General features: G+C 40.8%; 1 protein-coding gene across 1 annotated transcript in view; it reads left to right on the forward strand.

The window, feature by feature from the left end:
- Positions 1-3686: 3686 nt before the first annotated feature.
- Positions 3687-19094, forward strand: part of MRPL3 (mitochondrial ribosomal protein L3) — a 28566-nt gene continuing 13158 nt past the window's right edge. The window contains exons 1-6 of the mRNA XM_030494123.1: positions 3687-3835; positions 5717-5895; positions 6887-6978; positions 7806-7904; positions 11522-11621; positions 13408-13468. Coding sequence (XP_030349983.1) covers positions 3735-3835; positions 5717-5895; positions 6887-6978; positions 7806-7904; positions 11522-11621; positions 13408-13468 — 632 coding nt within the window. The 5' untranslated portion in view covers positions 3687-3734. The remainder of the gene's footprint in view (positions 3836-5716; positions 5896-6886; positions 6979-7805; positions 7905-11521; positions 11622-13407; positions 13469-19094) is intronic.

Consider the following 19094-nt stretch of genomic DNA (forward strand, 5'->3'; position numbering starts at 1 on the left):
GAATGTTATTTTCATTGCTCCAAGTTACTCAGTGGAATAAGATAGTATGGGCTTTGTGCAGGGTAATATCATTAAGTATATGAATATATCCTTGAAATGGCCCTTTTTTTTTCTTCTGTTTTATCTACTTAGGGTTTTAGTGAGGCCATTCTGCCTTTAGGCTAAACTGCCATCAATTCTTCTTGTAGAGTTTTTTAATGCAAATTGAAACTTCTACTGCCTTTTGATGGATCATTTTAAACCGCCAAAACTCCTTTAAAATAAATTATATCTTGTTCTTTTGAGGTAATTGATGATCTAAAATATCTTCTGTGCCGACTGCTATTCCGCATTCCTTTTTACTGTTTCTCAAATCCAATTCAAAACCCAAAAGTCCCACTAAACTCAAAGATACTCATGATCCCTATTAGCCCAGAATACATTAATATCCATAATTCTCAAGCCAGATACTAGGCTGAGTTGTATTTTTAGTTCTGCAGGGAAAACTAAGTCTACAATAAATCTCAAAAAAAAAAATGCATTAATAAACTGCTAATTGCTTATTAACCTAAGATAAAACCTCCTTGTGTGTAGTTTTTATCATGATAAGCAGTATAGTGTTCTATAGCATTTGATGAAAGAGTCTACAGGTATGAAATTATAATAATATTATTGCTTTAAAACATGTCTCTTAGTCCCTAGGTATCAGTGGTACACACTGATACAGCTCAGAGGTCTACAGTTTGATCTGTTAGACCTGCTAACTGCAGTGGAGGACAGTGGTCTAAGCCAAGGCTTGTTGCAGGTTGCAGAGGTGATATTCCAACAAATACACAGCTGGAAGGCCCCATTTGTGAGCAGATTTGTATGAGAGAACTCTGCAACACTCAACAACATCCCTTGGCTTTACCAACACACCAAATACTGTGATAGAACAGCATGTGGCTTAGTGAACCTCGTTACCGCAGCAAGATCTTTGCTGACGAGTTAAACAGAGCTACCCCCTGCAACATGGCTCTCTGGCTGCACAAACAGGACATGGCTTTACCCCCAGAAAGAATCCAATGGGATATTCAGATTGACCTTTCTCACTTGGGATTATGGGTCTTGCACTCACACCTGCTATGTAAGTTTAAACATACATCCAACCTTTCCAGAGTGAAAGAGGTACAAGACAAACTCCCTTTACTCGTAAGTAACATGGACATTTCAGGCACAAAGCATCCGTACATTGACATTCACAGTTTCTTGCATGGGAAAGATGAGCTGGAGGACTCCTAGGGTACAGTTACACTTCTCGGGCTGTTTTTCCCTTTATTTACAGAGAATTGTGGCTATTTTGCCACAAGGAAAATACAGTTTATAGCACCATGCATCCTCCTTCAATCATAGGTCTCACTTGTAATCGCAGTCTTGGGCTGAGGAGTTGCATTTTACAGAGGTAATCCCAGCAATTAGAGAGCTGTATGAGTGATACTGGTCAGCCCCACTGCACATTTGGTTGCAACACTCACTGCAAACCATCAGTTGGCTGCACTCACACCCTCTCTTTTCTGTTTTTCCAATTTCATTGCACCTCCAAACTGATCAGGTGAAAACTAGGTGACTCCTCTCTTGTGAAGGCTACCAGTGCAAAAGTGGTGTTTCCATCTCCTCATTCCCGCAGCTCTGAGGAATACCTAAGGCAGCAGACTTGCAGGGAAGATTATTTTGTGACGGGCACTTGTTCTTGCTTTCTCTTCTCTCCAAAAACGCGCTAGTTACTTCTACTGCTGCGCAGAGAGCCTCTTACTGCTGTGTTCAGGAGGCACTTGAATTCTTGTCCCACTGATTAGAGCAGGGAGTTTGCAATCTGACTGCAGAGTTGCAGCCATCTTGCTACACGAACTGACAGGAGTTCGTACCTCTTTAGCATTATGAAAAGCTGCATGCACCAAAAAAAAGGGGGAAAAAATAGTTTGATATTGCTCCATCGTGTTGAAAGGAGAACAAAAAGTACAGCATTAACACTTTTCAAAACATGTGCACCCCCATGTATGACTTACATGAAATCCTGCCTCAGCTGTGCAGCGTGTTAGATGAGAAAAGCATCATACTGTGGAAAGGAGAGTAGCTACCATCAAGAGAGCTCTCTTGTCTAGCTGGGAACATCCATCATGACTTGGCAAGTCACTTAATCTTGCTGTGTGCCTTGGTTCCACATCTTTAAAATGGGGATAAATAGCATTTTTCTACTTGTCAGGGACTTTGGTATGGTAAGCAGCATTGTAAGGTTGTCACAGTGCTTAGAAATGGGGAGATATCACTTTTAACATTTTTAGATCATTTCTTTCTCCTGGTATAGAAAGCCTTGTCAGAGCAGCAGCATAAGCTACTGATGGACTCCACCAGAAAACACGTCTACATGAAAATTAGCAACACCACTGTGGTGTTGCTGTTCTTGATGCCAGGGAAGAATAAAAAGATGCAGTGATCACTGCGACAGCAGAGACGACTAACCAGCTTCAGAGAGGGAACAGCAGCTGGACTGTGAACTTGAGAGATGCATTTCTAAACACACTATGTGTTTACTTGTTAAAAGGACAAGGACAAGGACCATGTGTGAAAGCTGCTGGTAGTTTTCTGAGTCACAGTCTTGAGTGTGAACACCAAAATTCGACTCAGTTATCAACTCTGAGGTGCGACAGCCTCTTTCAGGTCTGGTTAGCTCGCCACAAGCCTCGAGTGCATCACATACCGGGTGTGGGGACGAAAAACAGAGCAGCAGGATTAAAGAGAAGCAATGTCAGACTTCAGCAGATCACACTGAACAGTCGTGTATCTTTAAAACAGATATTCTTTTGAAACCAAGAGGCAATCTTGGGTTCATACCCATTCACTAGCCTTCCTAGCACCTGAATACAGGCGAAAGCCAGATCTCAATGAGGCCAGAGGGTCAGAGGTGCCAGCGCCTTGACAAGGCTGCACAGAAACACTCTGCTTGGCCCACATGCTTTTACTTTACCAGTAACTTTGCTGTTCCAGTATTAAATATACTTCCCATAAATGTTACCCCCCCCATGGCCTCCCCACTCACGAGGAGATCCTGAAGCAGGTAAGCCCTGCACCCTGCTGGGGTTTGATAAAGTGAAGACACTTGTGTCCAAACCCCCAGGCATCTGCTTGACACCTGCATGGAGAAGGAAGGTTTGGAATCCACACAAGTGTCCCAAAACCCTGCGTGCCTGAGTGGTGCTTGCCAGTGATAAACATCACTCATTGCCGACACTGTCCCTTATTGACAACGCCTTGGATTTCACCAGCTCGCAGCCAGAATGGGGGCACGGGAGCGATGGCAGTGCTGAAGGGGCTGGGGGAAACGGTGCCCATGCCTATTTCTGCATCACCCCCTTGGGTGGTCTTCCCCCGTGTCGGAAAAGCCCCACCACCCATGGGTGCTGCAGCCCTGACCCGCGGGGGCTCCGGGGCTCGGAGCAACCCCACCAGCCAGGGCCAGGTTAAACCCCAGCGGTGCCGCGGGGCAGGTGCCTTCGGTGCCCACGGGCCGGCCCGGGAAGCCGCTGGGGCCAGCGGTGCGGGTAAGGCTGACCCCGGCCGCGTCTTTGGGTTGGTTCGGGAGGGTTTGTGTTAACTCCCGAGCCCGCAGCAACCCCCCAGCCGGGAGCCGGAACCTTGTTCCCGAGGCAGAGCGGAAGGTTTCCAGCGCCGGACCAAGCGGCGCCGGAAGGCGGCGGTGGCTCCGGAGCGGTCGCGGCATGGCGGGCTGGGCGCTGCTGGCCCGGCTCGGCGGCCGGCTCTGGGCGGCAGCGCCGGGGAGGCCGCTCCGGGCGGCGGCGGCGGGGGCGCCCGGCGACAGGTAGCGGAGGGGGAAAGGGAGGGAAAGGCGCTGCTGCGGGGGAAGGGGGGCGGCTGCCGGGACAAGGGGCCCGGCCCCTGAGGCAGCGCTGGGGTGAGGGACGCCTCGGCGGCCCCTTCCTCTCGGCGGCCGCTGCTGCTGCAGTCCCCGCCGCTGGAGAGGCCCCTGGGTGCAGCCTGTTGGCAGCGTTCAGGCGTGGTGGTAGGGCCCCGGGGCAGTGCTGGGGCGCTCAAGCCTTGGCCATAGCCCCAGCCCGTGGCGGGACACGCACATTTGCAGCCAAAGCACCTTGGCTTCATAGTGAGCGACTTGGCCTTCCGTGTTTTGACTCAGCTTGGCCGGCTCTTTCAGCTAGCCACGTGTGTGCACTGCCTGTGTGGCTAAATACACTGTCTCGTTGTACTTGCAGAGAGTTAAGGAGCGTTCGAGCTTTCCTTAGCCCTCACAACAATTATAACAGTACAGTGAGCTGTTTGGCAGTGCATGTAAAACCAGAATGCTGTTGGGGCTGGAAGGGGGCAGAGGAGCTCTCTAGTCTGATCTGCTCACAGTGTGGCCAGCTCTGAGGTCTGGTTGGTGCTTGACAGCCTCCAAGGACAGAGGCTGCACAGTCTCTCTGGGCCCCTGTTCCAGTGTTTGGCTGTCCTCAGGCTGACTGGTTTTCACAACAGAACCCCCTTCTTTAGTTTATATCAATTCTCTCATTCTCCTGGCTTGCGCCTTGGTGAATATGGCCTGGCTCTGTCTTGTCAGTAACCTTCTCATAGGTATTAGAAAGCTGCTGTCAGGTCCCCCTAAGCTTCCTCTTCTCCAGACTAAACAAGCCCAGCTACCTTCATCCTCCTCACAGGGCAGGTGCTCCAGCCCCTGTATTTTTGTGTACCACTGCTGGACTCACTCATTTTTAAACATCCCTGTTGTACTGGATTTAGTATTGCTGATGTGGTCTACTTGCAGTGCTGAAGGAAGGGTGATAACTGCTTCCTTCATCTCCTGACCATGCTTCTGTTGATACAGTTCAAGCTGCTGTTGGTCTTCATCGCTGCCAGGAGCCTGCTGGCTCCTTTTTTACTTATTTGCGTCCCCCAGGACTCCCAGGTTCATTGCCTGACTGAGGAGCAGCTCTGCTGAAGTCATTGCCTGTGCTTTTGCAAGAGGTTATTCCATCGCAGGCGTGGGACTTTGCATTTCTTCTTTATGAATTTCATCAGGTTCCTTGTTGGCTTGTCCCTTTGGCTGGCAGAGGGATGCCCTTGAGCATTATCAGCTCACCAGTTTTATTTGCAAACTTATGAAAGGTGCACCCATCCCCTCTTACAGGTCACTTATAAGGGTATTAAACAGGACAAGTCTCTGAATAGACTGTTGAGGAACTTGACTTGTAACTGGCCTTCTGGTAGAGTGAAAACCATTAACCATGACTCATTCAGCCTGATGATACAGCCAGCTTTTTGCCCATCCAATAGCCCACCTATCTGTGCCATAACGTCCCAGCTTGGATAGAAGGATGCCACAGGAGACTCTCTTGAAAGCTTTGCTAAAGTTGAAGTACACAACACCCACTGCTATGTCTTCATTCATGAATCTAGCTTTTTTTTTTTTCATAGAAGTAGTGATTGTTTGACTTGTTGTTGCTTGCTCCCCTTTTGGCATATTTCCAAATACTTTAAAGGTTAGATGAGAGCATGACAAAGAATTAGGTGTTGGTAGTGGTCAGTTGAGTGATGGTGGTTGAATAGCTTGCTAGTATAATTTTGGTCTTCATGACTGTGTACTATATTACGTTATGATATGAGGTATGTATTACATTATGAACATACGTGTTATGAGCCATTATTTGAACTGATAAGACGCTTAACACTTTTTCCCACCACTGGAAAGGGGGCAGCTGGGCTTTGTAGTCAGGCACATTAACAGTGCAACGTGGTGGCATGAGCATCTTTCTGAAGAGAATGTCGAGTTCCTCAAGAAGACAGCTGCGGAGGAATACAAAGCTCAGACAGCCAGCAAGCTGTGCCCTCTGAAAGACGAGCCATGGCCAGTGAATGAGTGGAAACCAGGTGAGAAAGTATCCCTTCCGAAATACCAAACTCAGGCTGAAGTCGTTGCATTCAGTAACACCAGGATTGTGTCTTGTAAAGTATTCTCCTTTTTGCTTTTACCTCAATTATCCGTTACATCTCGTAGTAAATAAGTAAGTTTAATATATCAGTTCTCTAAAAAGCCTTAAGAACCTTGTAAGAACTTCACTTTTAGCCCAAGTGAGCACTTGGCCAGTCCCATTGCTGCACAATAATAAACTAAGAATTCATCAAAAGAGACTCCCTGGAATATGAAGTCTATGAAGCTAAAAATGTTCCTGTAAATATTGCTGGACTCTAAAAGTGTAATATATAGTACATCCCACTTCTATTCAGTGATCCAAAAGTCTTATGGACTAGAACATAATAGAAAGTTTTTGAGCCTTCAGAAGGGTCACATCATTTGACACCAGACAAACACCTGACAGTCTGCAAATCCACAAGAAGATCCTCAGCTATGACAGAGGAAACTGGAACAAAGAGCATTTTTTCAAACTTTAAAGCATTTATTTTTCATCTTGTGTTCCATTTTTCATGCCACAGACTGTCAGAAGCCAGACAGCCTGTGCTGTACAGTTCCAGTGACAAAAATATACAAAGGTTGGGGTAGGAGGAACCTCCTACAGTAAACTTTTCAATAGTTTGGCTCTAATATTCTACATGGGTGTTATATTTTATAAAAAACCCAAAAAAACCCTCCCAAAATTAGTCTGAAGCATTGCTTGTTCTAATCTTAATGAGGAACTAGTCTTCATGTTCTGTCAAACGCAACTGGAACAGATAGAACTTTACTGGTAGTGGGATTAAAATCAGTGAACAGGTTATTCCCAGCCTACTCACAGGGAGTCAGCAATGTTTTCTCTCCTTCTTCAACTCCTTAGGAAAGATTACAGTTAATGGGACTTTGCAGGTTATGAGATGGGCTCTTTCAAATATTAAGTGTGCATCCATGTTCTGTTCTGATCTACAGATTCCATCAGAGTTGGTGTTATTGCAGTAAAACTGGGAATGATGCCAATATGGACCAAGTCAGGAAAAAAACATGCTGTCACACTACTTAAGGTGAAATAAATAATCATGAATTTCATCTCTTACACTGTATTCAGATCCTTAACCAGAAGTTTCAGGCAAAAGTGAAATTTATCAGTTGTACAGAGTAGGAAATCCCTAAAGAAAGGGAAGATTTCTTCCAACTCTGCATAGTACACCATGCCTATTCTGTTTGTATCCCAAGACCAGAGCAGTCTGCCTTCTGCCTCAGCTATTCAAGTGCTGCAGAACTGTGTGTAGTATTACCCAAGTGAGGGAAGATGGGAGGCAACATAAAGCTAGCATTAACTACCCCACTTCAACTTGGTTTTTTTTCATTTTGCCACCTTCAGGCACTTTGGGATTAGTTTCACCTTGATTTCTTAGCCTCAGCCCTGAAGCTGCTGCTTCATATTCTGTGGCAGCTGCTACTGTGTTGAAGCTGTTGCTGACGTGGTGCTGCCGTAAGATGGACCACTGCTGTGAAGGACATCAGGTTTACAGGGCAAAGAAGCAGGAGTCAAAAATGTGGGTTCTTAACTGTATGCCTTGCCCCTGTATACAGCAGGGGGTTTTCAGATCTTGCAGGCAAAAGTTTATTTGATTTCTAGAGCATTTATAAACATACACTTTGCATTCTACTCATAGTTTTTTGTAAGATAAGCCTTTAATTGATTGGAAAAAGAATATCTGTGGTAAAAAGATATACTACCCTACTTGTAGGTTCTATCTCCTGTTTTATTATATAGATACAAATGAAAACAGAGACTGACTTGGTTTCACTTGTTTTGATAATCTCTTACTATGTTCTCAAAGCATACACATCTGCTTATACTCAAATAAATACTGTTTTCCTTTAGGTGCAAGATTGTCATGTTTTAAAATACATTTCAAAAGAAGAGTCGGGTGGAAAAACATCTCAGCTAATTGTCGGAGGCAAAAACGCATCTCCTTTTTCTGTAAGTGAATCACTTTGGGTGTCTTTGTTAGAATAGTTATTTCTGTTGTGACTACAGTGCAAAAGTGGCATAGGTAGATTTCTCTAAAAGATTACTTGGCAGACATGCATGCTTTGGAATTGGTCATCTGTCACATTCACCCTTTCTTATTTCCTTAATGTCAATTCTTGGTTAAGAGAATAGCAAGAGGAACTTCTTGAAAGTTTGGCTCTTGATTCTCTAGGAAAGCTGCAGGTTTAGGAAGTTGCTTTGATGTATAGTGTCCTGTGCTGATGAAAGGGTCTGAACGGCCATTGGCAGTGTAGGAACATGAAGTTAAAGGCTTCACTATGACTGTGGGGAAGCAATATGAGACAAGAACTGCAAGATACATGCTTTGATGGCCTGTTGTAAACTTACCCAGCTTCATGGGTTGTTTAGAAGACTTTGTTCTCTAGCTTACTCTTTTTCAACAGGTCTGTTGAGATTGTTTAATTTGCATATAGTTTTACTGATGAATTGCCTGATGTGGAATTCCCAGACACTTTCAGGGGTTAAGGTTGTTTAGCAGAGCTGTCATTCCTGAGGAGGAAAATTGAATTATAGATCAAGGCAGGAACAAAGCTTTCCCTCAAAGGACTGCACTTTCTATGATCCCTTACTTCTATAAAATACCACTTTTCACTTCCTGCAGTATCCTGATGCTCATTTGTTTGATCTAGTGACTGAAAAATGGGAATCATGATAAGCTGGTGATTGTGGCTTTTTCAGGACATGGTGTTTCCCTTTTTCAAACAGAATGTTGTCTCAGAACCTCAAAATTAATCTGTTACTTGCTTTTACTTTAGTGGAGGTGAGGAAGAAGGAGCTTTTTTCATCTGATAAATCTCTTGGCTTTCATAGTATATTCTTCTGATTTTGAACAGGCTTATATTTTAAGGTATCTTCTATTCAGTGGGTTTATGCCATGTTTCACCATCATTGCTTGTACTTTTCAGGTTTCTATCCTCACTTCAGTCCATTTCCACTTTCCAGGTGTGACATTTTTCCTGGAGAAGTGACAGCTGTGTTTTTTCTTTGCTCTTATGTTGGTTTAAGACATGCAAGAATCATGTGAATCATAGTTTTCAAGTTATATCATGTACATTGGACACCTCACAGCTGATCTTTTCATAAAGACGTTGTTATCAGTGTTTAAGTATGTTGTCAGAGTAAAAATGTGCAGGAGGCAAGGAGGTATACAGAAAATTTCTATTTACACAGCTCTTACAAACTTGAGAAAATTTCTTCAAAGCCAAACCACCTAAAAAGTCAAATCAAGGATTTTTTAATAGTTTAAGTTAAAGACTCTCTTGGACATAACTTTCTCCAAGTTAGCTCCTATTGATTTGGTTGAACTCAGACTCATTTTAATAAAGAAATTAATTAAATGTCCTTAGATCAATCTGTGGTAAGGACCTGGACTGAGACTGAGCTCTGTATAATTATTCTTTTTAGTGTTGTTATCATTATCATTGTATAAACTAGATACATTATAAGAGAGAATTTGGCATGCCAATTTTACTTGTTAAGGTACTAACAAATTATTTCTTTCTGTGGTTTAGCTGCAGATTTGAATCATTGCTCTCCTAGGTTTATATGTCTTTTTATGTGTTTCTTTTCTCTCTGAAGTGTCTGAACTTTCAGACACTTCATTCTCGCTTGAGAATGAAAAGGAGGCTGAATGATACTGTATTGAATGAGCATAAGCAGCTTATCTTCTGTTAATTCCTCATAGGAACATCTGTCTTCCCGAGATTCCTCACAGTTACTGATTTTTAATTAATTCAATCTAATGATTCCCTCAGTAATTTTACTATCAAAGAGTTTCATGCATTTCTTCTGAGTGTCAAGTTGCCTAAAAAATGATAAGGGGTATTGCATTTTTAGCAAGATTCTTTTTTCCTTTATAGCTTGCTGTATGTCAGTCTATTAAAAGTGAACAGATTTTTCATGATTTTTTAAATGCAAAATTATTCTCAAAAGTACAATTCTGCCAGCGTCCTAACAATTTTTTTGGTCAACAATATTTGATATGCTTCCCTTAAGTGAGGGCATATCCATCATTTTCCTGTAATACTGAGAGATATTGTTAGTATTTTTAAGAACATCAGAGAATTCACTCGTTGTTCTCCTCTTCAGTACTGCTTTTTAGGAAGGTTTTGTATAGACTGCAGTGTTTTGTATGTAGAGATCCATCTCTCTGACTTGACTGTTTGAAGAAAACTTCTTGTTCAAGCAGAACAGTGCAAGGCTATAGTAGGACTCTCGAGATGTAATTTCTACCCTTCACTATGCTTTTCCTCAACTGTGGTTGCTCTTTCCAGACACCTGTACTGAGCACAGAGCTCCCCTTGCTGTCATCTAAGGCAGCAGTTCTACGTAGCAGTGGAACTAAAGGCTTGATATGCAGGCATTTAGTAGAAAGGGGGTTCATTTCTTTTTCATTCTTACATGTGGTACTGCAGTTCATAATACAGTTGTCCTCCACTGATGCCTCAAATTTTTGTGGTCTTAGGGGAGGTTTTTTATTTAGTTGATTACTTTTCTTTTTAAAAAGGTATTTGAAGTGTTTTGTACTATGAACTCAAGTCAACAAATCAGTCAAAAAAATCTTTTAACTCTCAAAGACTTTGTATCCACACTCTCCTCAAATAAGGACAGCTCCATAAAGTTAAAATTTCTGGTTTATGTCTAAGGCAGAGATTATTATCATCATCTTGCTTCCTCGTTCTTCACAAAGCTTCCTCTATTCTCCTAACACTTTTTAACAGATTTTTAAAACAAAAGGAAGAGCAACACGTGCATTTTCAAAATAAACTATTTTAAAGTTATGAACACTGTTTTGTCTGAGCACACACACGATTATTTCTGAGAGAGGGAACTGCGCAGAATTGCCGAGAAGTGAACCTCAGAGATGTGGCTATCTGAGTGTGACAGGACTGTCAGGTGCTTAAATTGCTTTCTAGAACAATTCATGTGAAGAAAAATGAGCTGCATTGTTTCCCTGTGGCCATAGTTTTCCTGCTTCACTGTTTGCGTTACTTGGTGTCATCTCAGTGGTCAGGTGTTCTGTGAGTTGTCTGGTTAAAAAGAGCTGAGAACAATTTTAAGCGCTTTTAACTTTGTCAGACTGCTCTAACAGGAAGCGCTCCCCTTCAGTAAGTCAGCAGTAGCTTGATGCTGAGTGTATTTTACATATCTTAAAAATATATGAATCAGAAACACATTCTTCATTTTTCTTTCAAGAGTCTATCCTGTGGAAAGTGAAGCATTTCTAGAATTTTCTCCAAGACCAGGCTGTATTTCTGTGGTTTTGTTAGTTAAATCCAATAAATTAGATTTATGGTGGCATGGAACTAAGTCATTAGAAGCTTTGGAAAAGAAAAAATGCTTTTAAATTACTGCAAAACTCTTGGAAAGTCATTACATAACACAGTAATGTGTTATGTATATTCTGAATGTTTGGTTTCCCTTTTCTGATCTTAGAAATCTTCATGTATTTCTTGTTTATACGAGGTAGCTGTAGGATAACTAGTTGACAGAAATCTTTAGGCATTGTAAGATCACTTATTCGTTATGGCTGCTCCTTACTACAGAAATCAGAGGCTGCAATGGAAATTTTTAAAGAAGCTGGAGTACCACGGAAGCAGAAAATTTCAGTATTTAATGTAACAGATGATGCCATCATTAAACCAGGTAATCTTTTTGAACTCCTAATATTATATCCGTAATGATTTACCGTCTGCTGCTGGTAGACCTATGCCAAGTTTTGATGGGTATTTCATTTGGCTGAAATTCTTATTTCTTTGTCATTGAGCAAACAAACTTTTTTCTTAGGGAAAACTAGAAAATGGGCTTTACTTTCTAGGTGATGAGAAGTAAGATTTTTCCGCTCTCCTGGATATTATTGTTTCCATTGATTAGAAAATAAGTCTCATCCAAACTAGTTAATATGAACATTGAGTTAAGAAATAAATGTCTGTAACTTTGACTGACTTGTTGGGATAAATATGAACACATTTACAGGAAGTTCTCTTGATTATCCTTATGAGAGGGGTACCGAGAATTTTGTGGTAATGTTTCTCAGGAGCCTAAAATAGCAGTTTGAGGTTTGTTTCTTCCTGTGCCTTCAGAAGTAAGATTTATGGCTGTCATATATGGCATTTTTCTGAGAGCTTGCCAAATAAAACACATTAAAACATGTTATAACAAACGTTCTCACTGAAAATGAATATTAGAAGTTGGAGATTTACTGAAAAGTTTTATGTTTTTAAGGTTTTATTAGCTGATGTATTTAGGTTGCTTTCATTTTGTGTTTTTTGAAAGTTACAGGTATTTTTCCAACAACTGTGTATGGTAGGAAAGTCTCATGTATTACATCTTTATTTGCCATTAGGGAAGGATTTTTTCAAGACCTTTTTAAGATAGTGCTGTATCTGATAGAAACCAAATCTGACATGAAGAGAAATTCTGGACTGATAAATGGAAGGAAAACCTTGAGATAAAGCAGAATTGCAAATTTTCAATAAACTGATTTTGCAGTGTCAGTATTTTGTACATAACAACGTTCATATACATGATTTTCTGTCAGTTGACAGGCATCTTACCCCAGCTGTGTATGGGTCATATAAATAGTACGTGAAATAAGATGAGGATTTTTATGCTTGAGACTTAGGAGAGGTTTACATCGTTTCAGTTTGTGTTCATACAGATTAGCAAACAGCATGACAATGGATGTGAACATGAAGCAATTAAAATGTCTGGTTTTAGTTGACTTAAAACAGGCTGGAAACTGTTAAAGATGCAGCTGCACAGATCTTCAGATCAAAGTTTATTTGTAATGAACTACGTTATCAATCCTGGGTGGGATTTTTTAAGCTGCTAATAAAAGAATAATGCATTTGGATGAAAAAGAAATTGCTGAAGACAAATCTCTAATTAAAATTGAAACATTGATACTGCAGGCGCTTAGGGGAATGAATGGAATTGCAGTCACTGACCTGCTGTAGCACTAGTTCTACTAAAGGTTAGTGTGTAGGTAGTTCCCCAGTAGATGCAGCTGTACTTCTGCTGCACTCTCAACATCTTGTAAAATGCTGCACTCTCAACATCTTGTAAAATGCTAGTAGTTGTAAGTGAAGCATGTTCTGTTTTCTTGCCAAGTTTGTTTATTTGGAGTCTTAACTAATTAAGTTTGGGGCTTTTTCTCTTTCAGTCTGAAGTGCAACATATGAGTAAAGCCCCAACCCTTCCTTCCTACCCATCCAAAGTTGGGCTATGAACTGAGAAACATGCTTAAGTAGTGACTACAGAGCATCTGGTTTAGTCAGTGAGGTTTATAAAGAAGAACAAATAATATGTGAATAAAAACAAAGTTTTGTTTCCTTTCCCATGACTGTAATTATTCTGGATGGTAATGACTGGGTCGTGGTTTGAGGATTTCAGCGCTTGGTTGAACATGATCTCTCCTCTTCTTTTGAAGGTACTCCCTTGTATGCTGCTCACTTCCGCCCAGGGCAGTTTGTGGATGTTACTGCAAAAACGTAGGTTCCTAATGATTTTACACATACAGTTCATCTTTCAAATAGACTGCTTGAATGCTTTTCCCCCCCCTCTGCTTTGGCTTGAACTCATGTCTCACAAAAGCTGAAATACAGTTGCAAGGATAGTGGCAGGAAATAGAAGTTCCGTATCAAATTATCTTTCTTTGCTGAGGCTCACCTTTGAACATGGCGGGTAAACAAATAGTACTATTAGGGCTGTGGTTCTGCGTGTGCTGTCTGGTGCACATACATGATTAGCATGGAAGAGCTTGACAAACAGCTGAGAAAGGTGCTCAAGCTTAGCATGGGTGAAAAGGGTCTATAAGGCAGCATGTGTGGGGATGCAGAAGTGGGGAATAAATGTTGAAAGACATCAGTTCCCAGAAAGGCTGTTTAATTTTGATTTGGTGAAGAGATGCAAAAGAGGTATCATGTGGACCAAAAGAAAAGCAAAAAGATAGTCGAATACATTTAGCAGGACAACAGAACTGTCAAATTCCTTTTTTTGTTTTCTCTCATATTCCAGCTAATCTCCTTGCCAGCAGTGGCTAATGGTCTTTTACTTTAACGTGGGAGGAATGGTTTCCTCTCAGACCAATGCAAATGCCAAATTAGAGCACAAGTGGTAAAGGGTGTCAAAAGAAAAACTGGTATCTTGCAAGAGTAGTCATGCCTCCTCTATTATGTCCATGATTTCCACTGCTCAAAAGAACTCCTGTCTCCGTGTTTCAGTGAAGTGTATTTTTACTGTGTTGTGTTACAGAGATAATGTTTTCCATTTGATTTTATTTTTTGTGTAAGGGAGATAATACCTAACTGGCCTTGTTGAAATATCATCCATTGTAATTGTCTCACATGTGTGTAATACTTTCAAATGTCTACTATTATTCATAGAGCTTTGTGTCTGTGCAGAAACCAACCACGTCAATATAGCGGAGTAGTCGGTTCTAATACAGCTACACCTATAAGGGCACCCTCTCGAGGAAAGGAAGTAGAGGAGTTGACTGGAACTAGTATTTTTGTATGTCAAACTTCCTTATGTGATAATTAAATCTGGTATATTATTCATTCTTCTTCTAAATTGCATTCATTGAGCAGCTTATAAGAGACAATAGCTTGTTTGCGAAGCAAAGCACCGTGTCATTAGGAATACGGTCATTTCATGTAGATTAAATGTCATGCTTTGTTAATGAAGAAAAGCTTTGTTTTTCTAGAAGCATTTTGAGAACTAGGAAAGGGGGTTTTCAGCAATGTAAAAGGTACTGGTAAGCAGCCACAGGGTACTTACTTGTATCTTGCTATATGTATTTGTAAATACTAGCAACCTAAAAATAGACTGGGTTCTTGTGAGTGTTCAGTGGATCCATCCTATCTTGTAATTCAGTATCTCTAATCTGTTTTCTCTAGGTATTTATATGATCTCATTTGAGAAATTAGCTTTTTGTTTATACTGCTGATTTTGGTAGCATATTACATGTTGTCCTACTATACAGGTGAAGGAGAACATTCCATAGCTAAAGAGAAAGGTCTTTTTTCTTCTTTTTTATCATAGGTTTTCTGTCAATATGAATGTGCAGTCATTCCAGTCTTCTATATCTGGGGGTTTTAAACCTTTTTCTGTGACTTCCTTGCTTTCCGGTTTCTGCTTTTCATGTTTCTTCTTAATTTCCACTTCCGTGGAATGCTGCATTTAGCATATTCCTTTAACTCTTGAGTAAGAATTAAATTATTTTAGTACATTTCTGTGCAGATTTCACAATGTCACAGAAATATCCAAGAAATCTTCAGTGAAGGGCAAAAGAAGTTATCTTGGGAATGCAGTTGGGCTGCACAGTGAGGGAAAAATGAGAATGTGCTTCACATTAGACTTGTGTTCTGAACTCCCCTCAAGAGGAGCCAGCTTCTCCCTACTGAACAGAGAGGGAGCCTGGGGAGTTTTGGTCCACAGGCTGAAATAACCCTTTGCACCTTAGTTTCTAAAATCCTGTTTTCAGAAGTGAAAGCTCCTAAGACATAGAGGCATTTTGAAAAGGTACTTAAGGGTAGAATGCTGGTTACAGTAGGAAGCACAGTTTGACTTCCTTTCCTTCCTCCAGCAGCGTCTGTTTTCCTGGTTCAAACCATGATGGACTTAAAAGACATAATTCCTAAGACTTGCTATCACTGCTAGTAAAGTTTTTAGAAATGTTTTACATGAACATGTACTTTACATGTTTAAGAGTGTCAGTAATTTTGTTTTACTGGAGGAAACACTGACATGTGCAATGTTTGAAATCATATAGATGAAACTAGCAGTGCTGTTGATAACAGCATTATGAATTCTAATTATTCATTTAGAAGGGAAAGAAAGAAAACTAATGTCACCATAAAGAGGAGATAATATAGTGGAATATAAAGGATATTTTCATTTTTTACCAACTCCTAATGATTCAGATGAGGAAGATATCCTTTTGCATGCTTCCTTCTGCCAAAATGCAAAGCAAAAATATGCTCCTTAAATACAAGCAAGCTTTTCTCAGTTATTGTGGCTTCAACAAAGTACTTGCACTGCTTTTCAGAAGTCTTGGTTAGCATCTTGTTTTGGTTACTGAAGTGTAGGGTGGTTATTTATTATGACTGTCTGCTTTTAAACTTTCCTTGCAGAAGTTTTGGTCTAAGTCTTTTGAAATGCGTTGATTAATTAATTAATTAATACCTCTGTGAAGAAAAACACTTTCACAAAAACAAGAAGGCTGAAGATGTAAGCAGTTTGTTTTTATCTGAAATCTCATAACTTGTTCAGCACAATATGAGTAGCTTTTAGAGCACTGACAGTAGGCAGTGTGTCTGCATGCTGTCAATCTTCTTTAGTGCTGTTTTTTTTTTCCTTAGCACTTATTTGCAGCAGTTTAAAAGCTCAGTCCTCAAGTTTTATAGCAGTCTGTGATGACAAGGCTTTTCCTTGGTGCTTCAGAGGTATGTTTCAAAAATGTGGAAAGGCTTGGTGCCTTTTTTGGGACAGCAGTAAACTTCAGAATTCCTGTGGCCTGATGATCTTCCTTAGCCCTGATGTGCTTTGGGCACTGTTCAGAAGCCCTTGTCTCACAGACTATGCTTCTGTGACCTCTAGCAGAGCAGACTGCTGCCCAAAGGGGAGGTGGTGCTTTCTCCCACAGAGTTCCCGTCGACCTTCTGTAGCTGGTACTGGCATCCTGAATTGCATGAGGACCAGTGTGAGTTATCTGTGTTCTTCACTGGGTTAGTTTTCAGCTGGATCAGTTGCATGCCCCGGCTTGCTGATCGGCTGAGTAAGCTTCTGCATCAGTAGAAAGATGACCAAACTGTGAGGATGGGGAATGGTGGGACCATGCCTTACAGCAGTAGCCCAGCAGTGTATGGAGATGGAGTTGTATTATACTTCCTTTTTCTGCCACTTCATGACCAGTTTCATGAACATTTCAGGACCTCAGAAATTTTGTCACTCCCAAGAAAAAGCCAACAGTAGTTTTGTTTGAAATGTGCCAGATTTAAGTGATGATTCTGGTGGGTTTATGGTTCATTTAAGCTTTGCTAGGTTAACAGTGTAATCTGAGCCTAAAAGTATGCTCTGCAGTTGTCTGAAGTTATCTGGCTAAGTGGTTGGAATCCTTTTCCTCTACAGCATCTGAATAATTGTCTTTTAAATTAGCCAAGTTTGAAGAGTTAGCAGCATGCTAAATTGTTGCTTAATTAGAGTGCTTTATTCCAGTAGCTTTTTAAATGAAAGTTGTCTTATTAGGTACTGGCATTTTACTTGTATCAAACCTGGAAAATGAGGTTTTGTATGGAATTAGGTGCTTGACCTGAACAGCTGCTTTCTTGCAGGTGAGATTAGAACAACTGTGTGTAATTAAACTCTATTTTTAACTCTAGACAAAGATTCTTTTCCTTTCATTTAACATTTGCGTGTCTTAGTTTTGCTTATCATCATTGCTGCCTGTGGCTCCTTCCTGGGACTCAGGTAATCATGCTTCAGTGAAGCTAAGGAAAACAAGTGAGTAAATTCTACGTAGTGAAGAACAGTGGCATTATACGTGTCAAGTCTAATAAAGATAGGTCTCATGCGTGTCGTTTTTGTTCAGATACGGTGTTTAATGTTACCATTGTCAGAACAAAAATATGTAGTCCTTGATTCAAGCCAGGACAACAGGTAGAAGATGTCTTAGCAAGAAATTAGAAGTATAAGCACGATGATCAACATTCTACTTCAGCACACTTTAGTGTATTAATTCTGATGTTAATTTTGTTTAACATATGGTTATGGATTAAGATCCCACTTTGACAAACCTTCATGTTTTCTGAAAATACCAGAGGTTGTCAGTACTATGGCTTTAAAGCACGAGTATTTTTCAAACCTTTTTTTTTTTTTTTTACAACCACCCTATTCATTACTGCAAGCTTTTAATATAAGTTAATGCATGAGAAACTGGTGTAACAGAGCATTGCATCCTTTAGACTGTTGCCTTGTGTTCCTGGCAACCCAGGTCCTTCCTCCCACAGAAGCCTTCAGCTCCCTTGCATAGCCCTGACCCTCTCCATATCCCCGTGTTACACCACCATCTGCTGGCCTGGAAGGACTCTTGCTGATGGCAACCACATGCATGACTGGCCACCTGGCAAGCCAAATGAGTGTATTGCTGCTTTAATTATGGTTTAGCATTTCCTTAGTTGTAGGAAAGGAGCAAAAGTATTCAGGGCTTTTTTGCCAATAATTTTTATTTTAAACAATTACATGTCTTTCTTCTGTGTCAAATTTAACTGGAATTGACCACTAGGTTCTGAGCAGGGAAGGGGAAACCCAAGAGACAGACACCGTGGTTGTACAACTCTTGTTTTCTTACGTTTCTGTCGCTTTAGAGAGCCTTTCCTTTTTGTGGCTGGTTTGACGGTATTTTGACTTGCTCTGGGCAACTAGGTAAGCAATCAGGGGAGAATCACTCAAGTGGAAGAGGAAAGAATCCAGTTTTTGTGAATGTTGGTGTTTTCCACATTTGTATATTTATTCTAGTTTTTAAAAGTAGAGCCCCTATATACAGCATGCTCTATTCATGCTCATATCCAGTTTTATTTTCCTGTGTTTGGCCAGAAGGTCCTAATGCTTGAACTAATAGGACTAGGACATTGTGAAGTGCATTAGCAGAGTAAGGATTTCTAGAAATTGGAGGAAAAGGATCATCTTGTTATACTAATAAAATAATCAGTGCAGCCATAAACCCTGTGGACAGACTTTTCCTTTCGGAAGGGGGTAATGCCGGTTTAAAAACGCACTTTAATCGGCTTTTCTTTTATGCAGTGGTGGGGCAATTTTTCTTATTGAGTCTGTCACTGCAGTAAGCAGAAAACTCCAAAGCCAGTAATACTATCATATGCCTCAATGATTAAGGCATGGACTCTGAAAATCTGCTTTATTTGTTGTTGTGGTTTAGACTTTAATTTGTCAGATGAGTACAGATCGCTAGAGTTAAATATTTTTACTACACACAAAACTGTTTTCGAGAGGTTCGTCTATTATAGTTTGGAAAAGAAATGGTTTACTTTTATGCTAGTCTAAGCAGCCATCTCTTTCCTCTCTTGATGCTTAGGGTCTGTTGTTAAGTTTTGGTATGTG

Source organism: Strigops habroptila, chromosome 1, assembly GCF_004027225.2.
Source record: "Strigops habroptila isolate Jane chromosome 1, bStrHab1.2.pri, whole genome shotgun sequence".
NCBI classification, from domain to species: Eukaryota; Metazoa; Chordata; class Aves; order Psittaciformes; family Psittacidae; genus Strigops; species Strigops habroptila.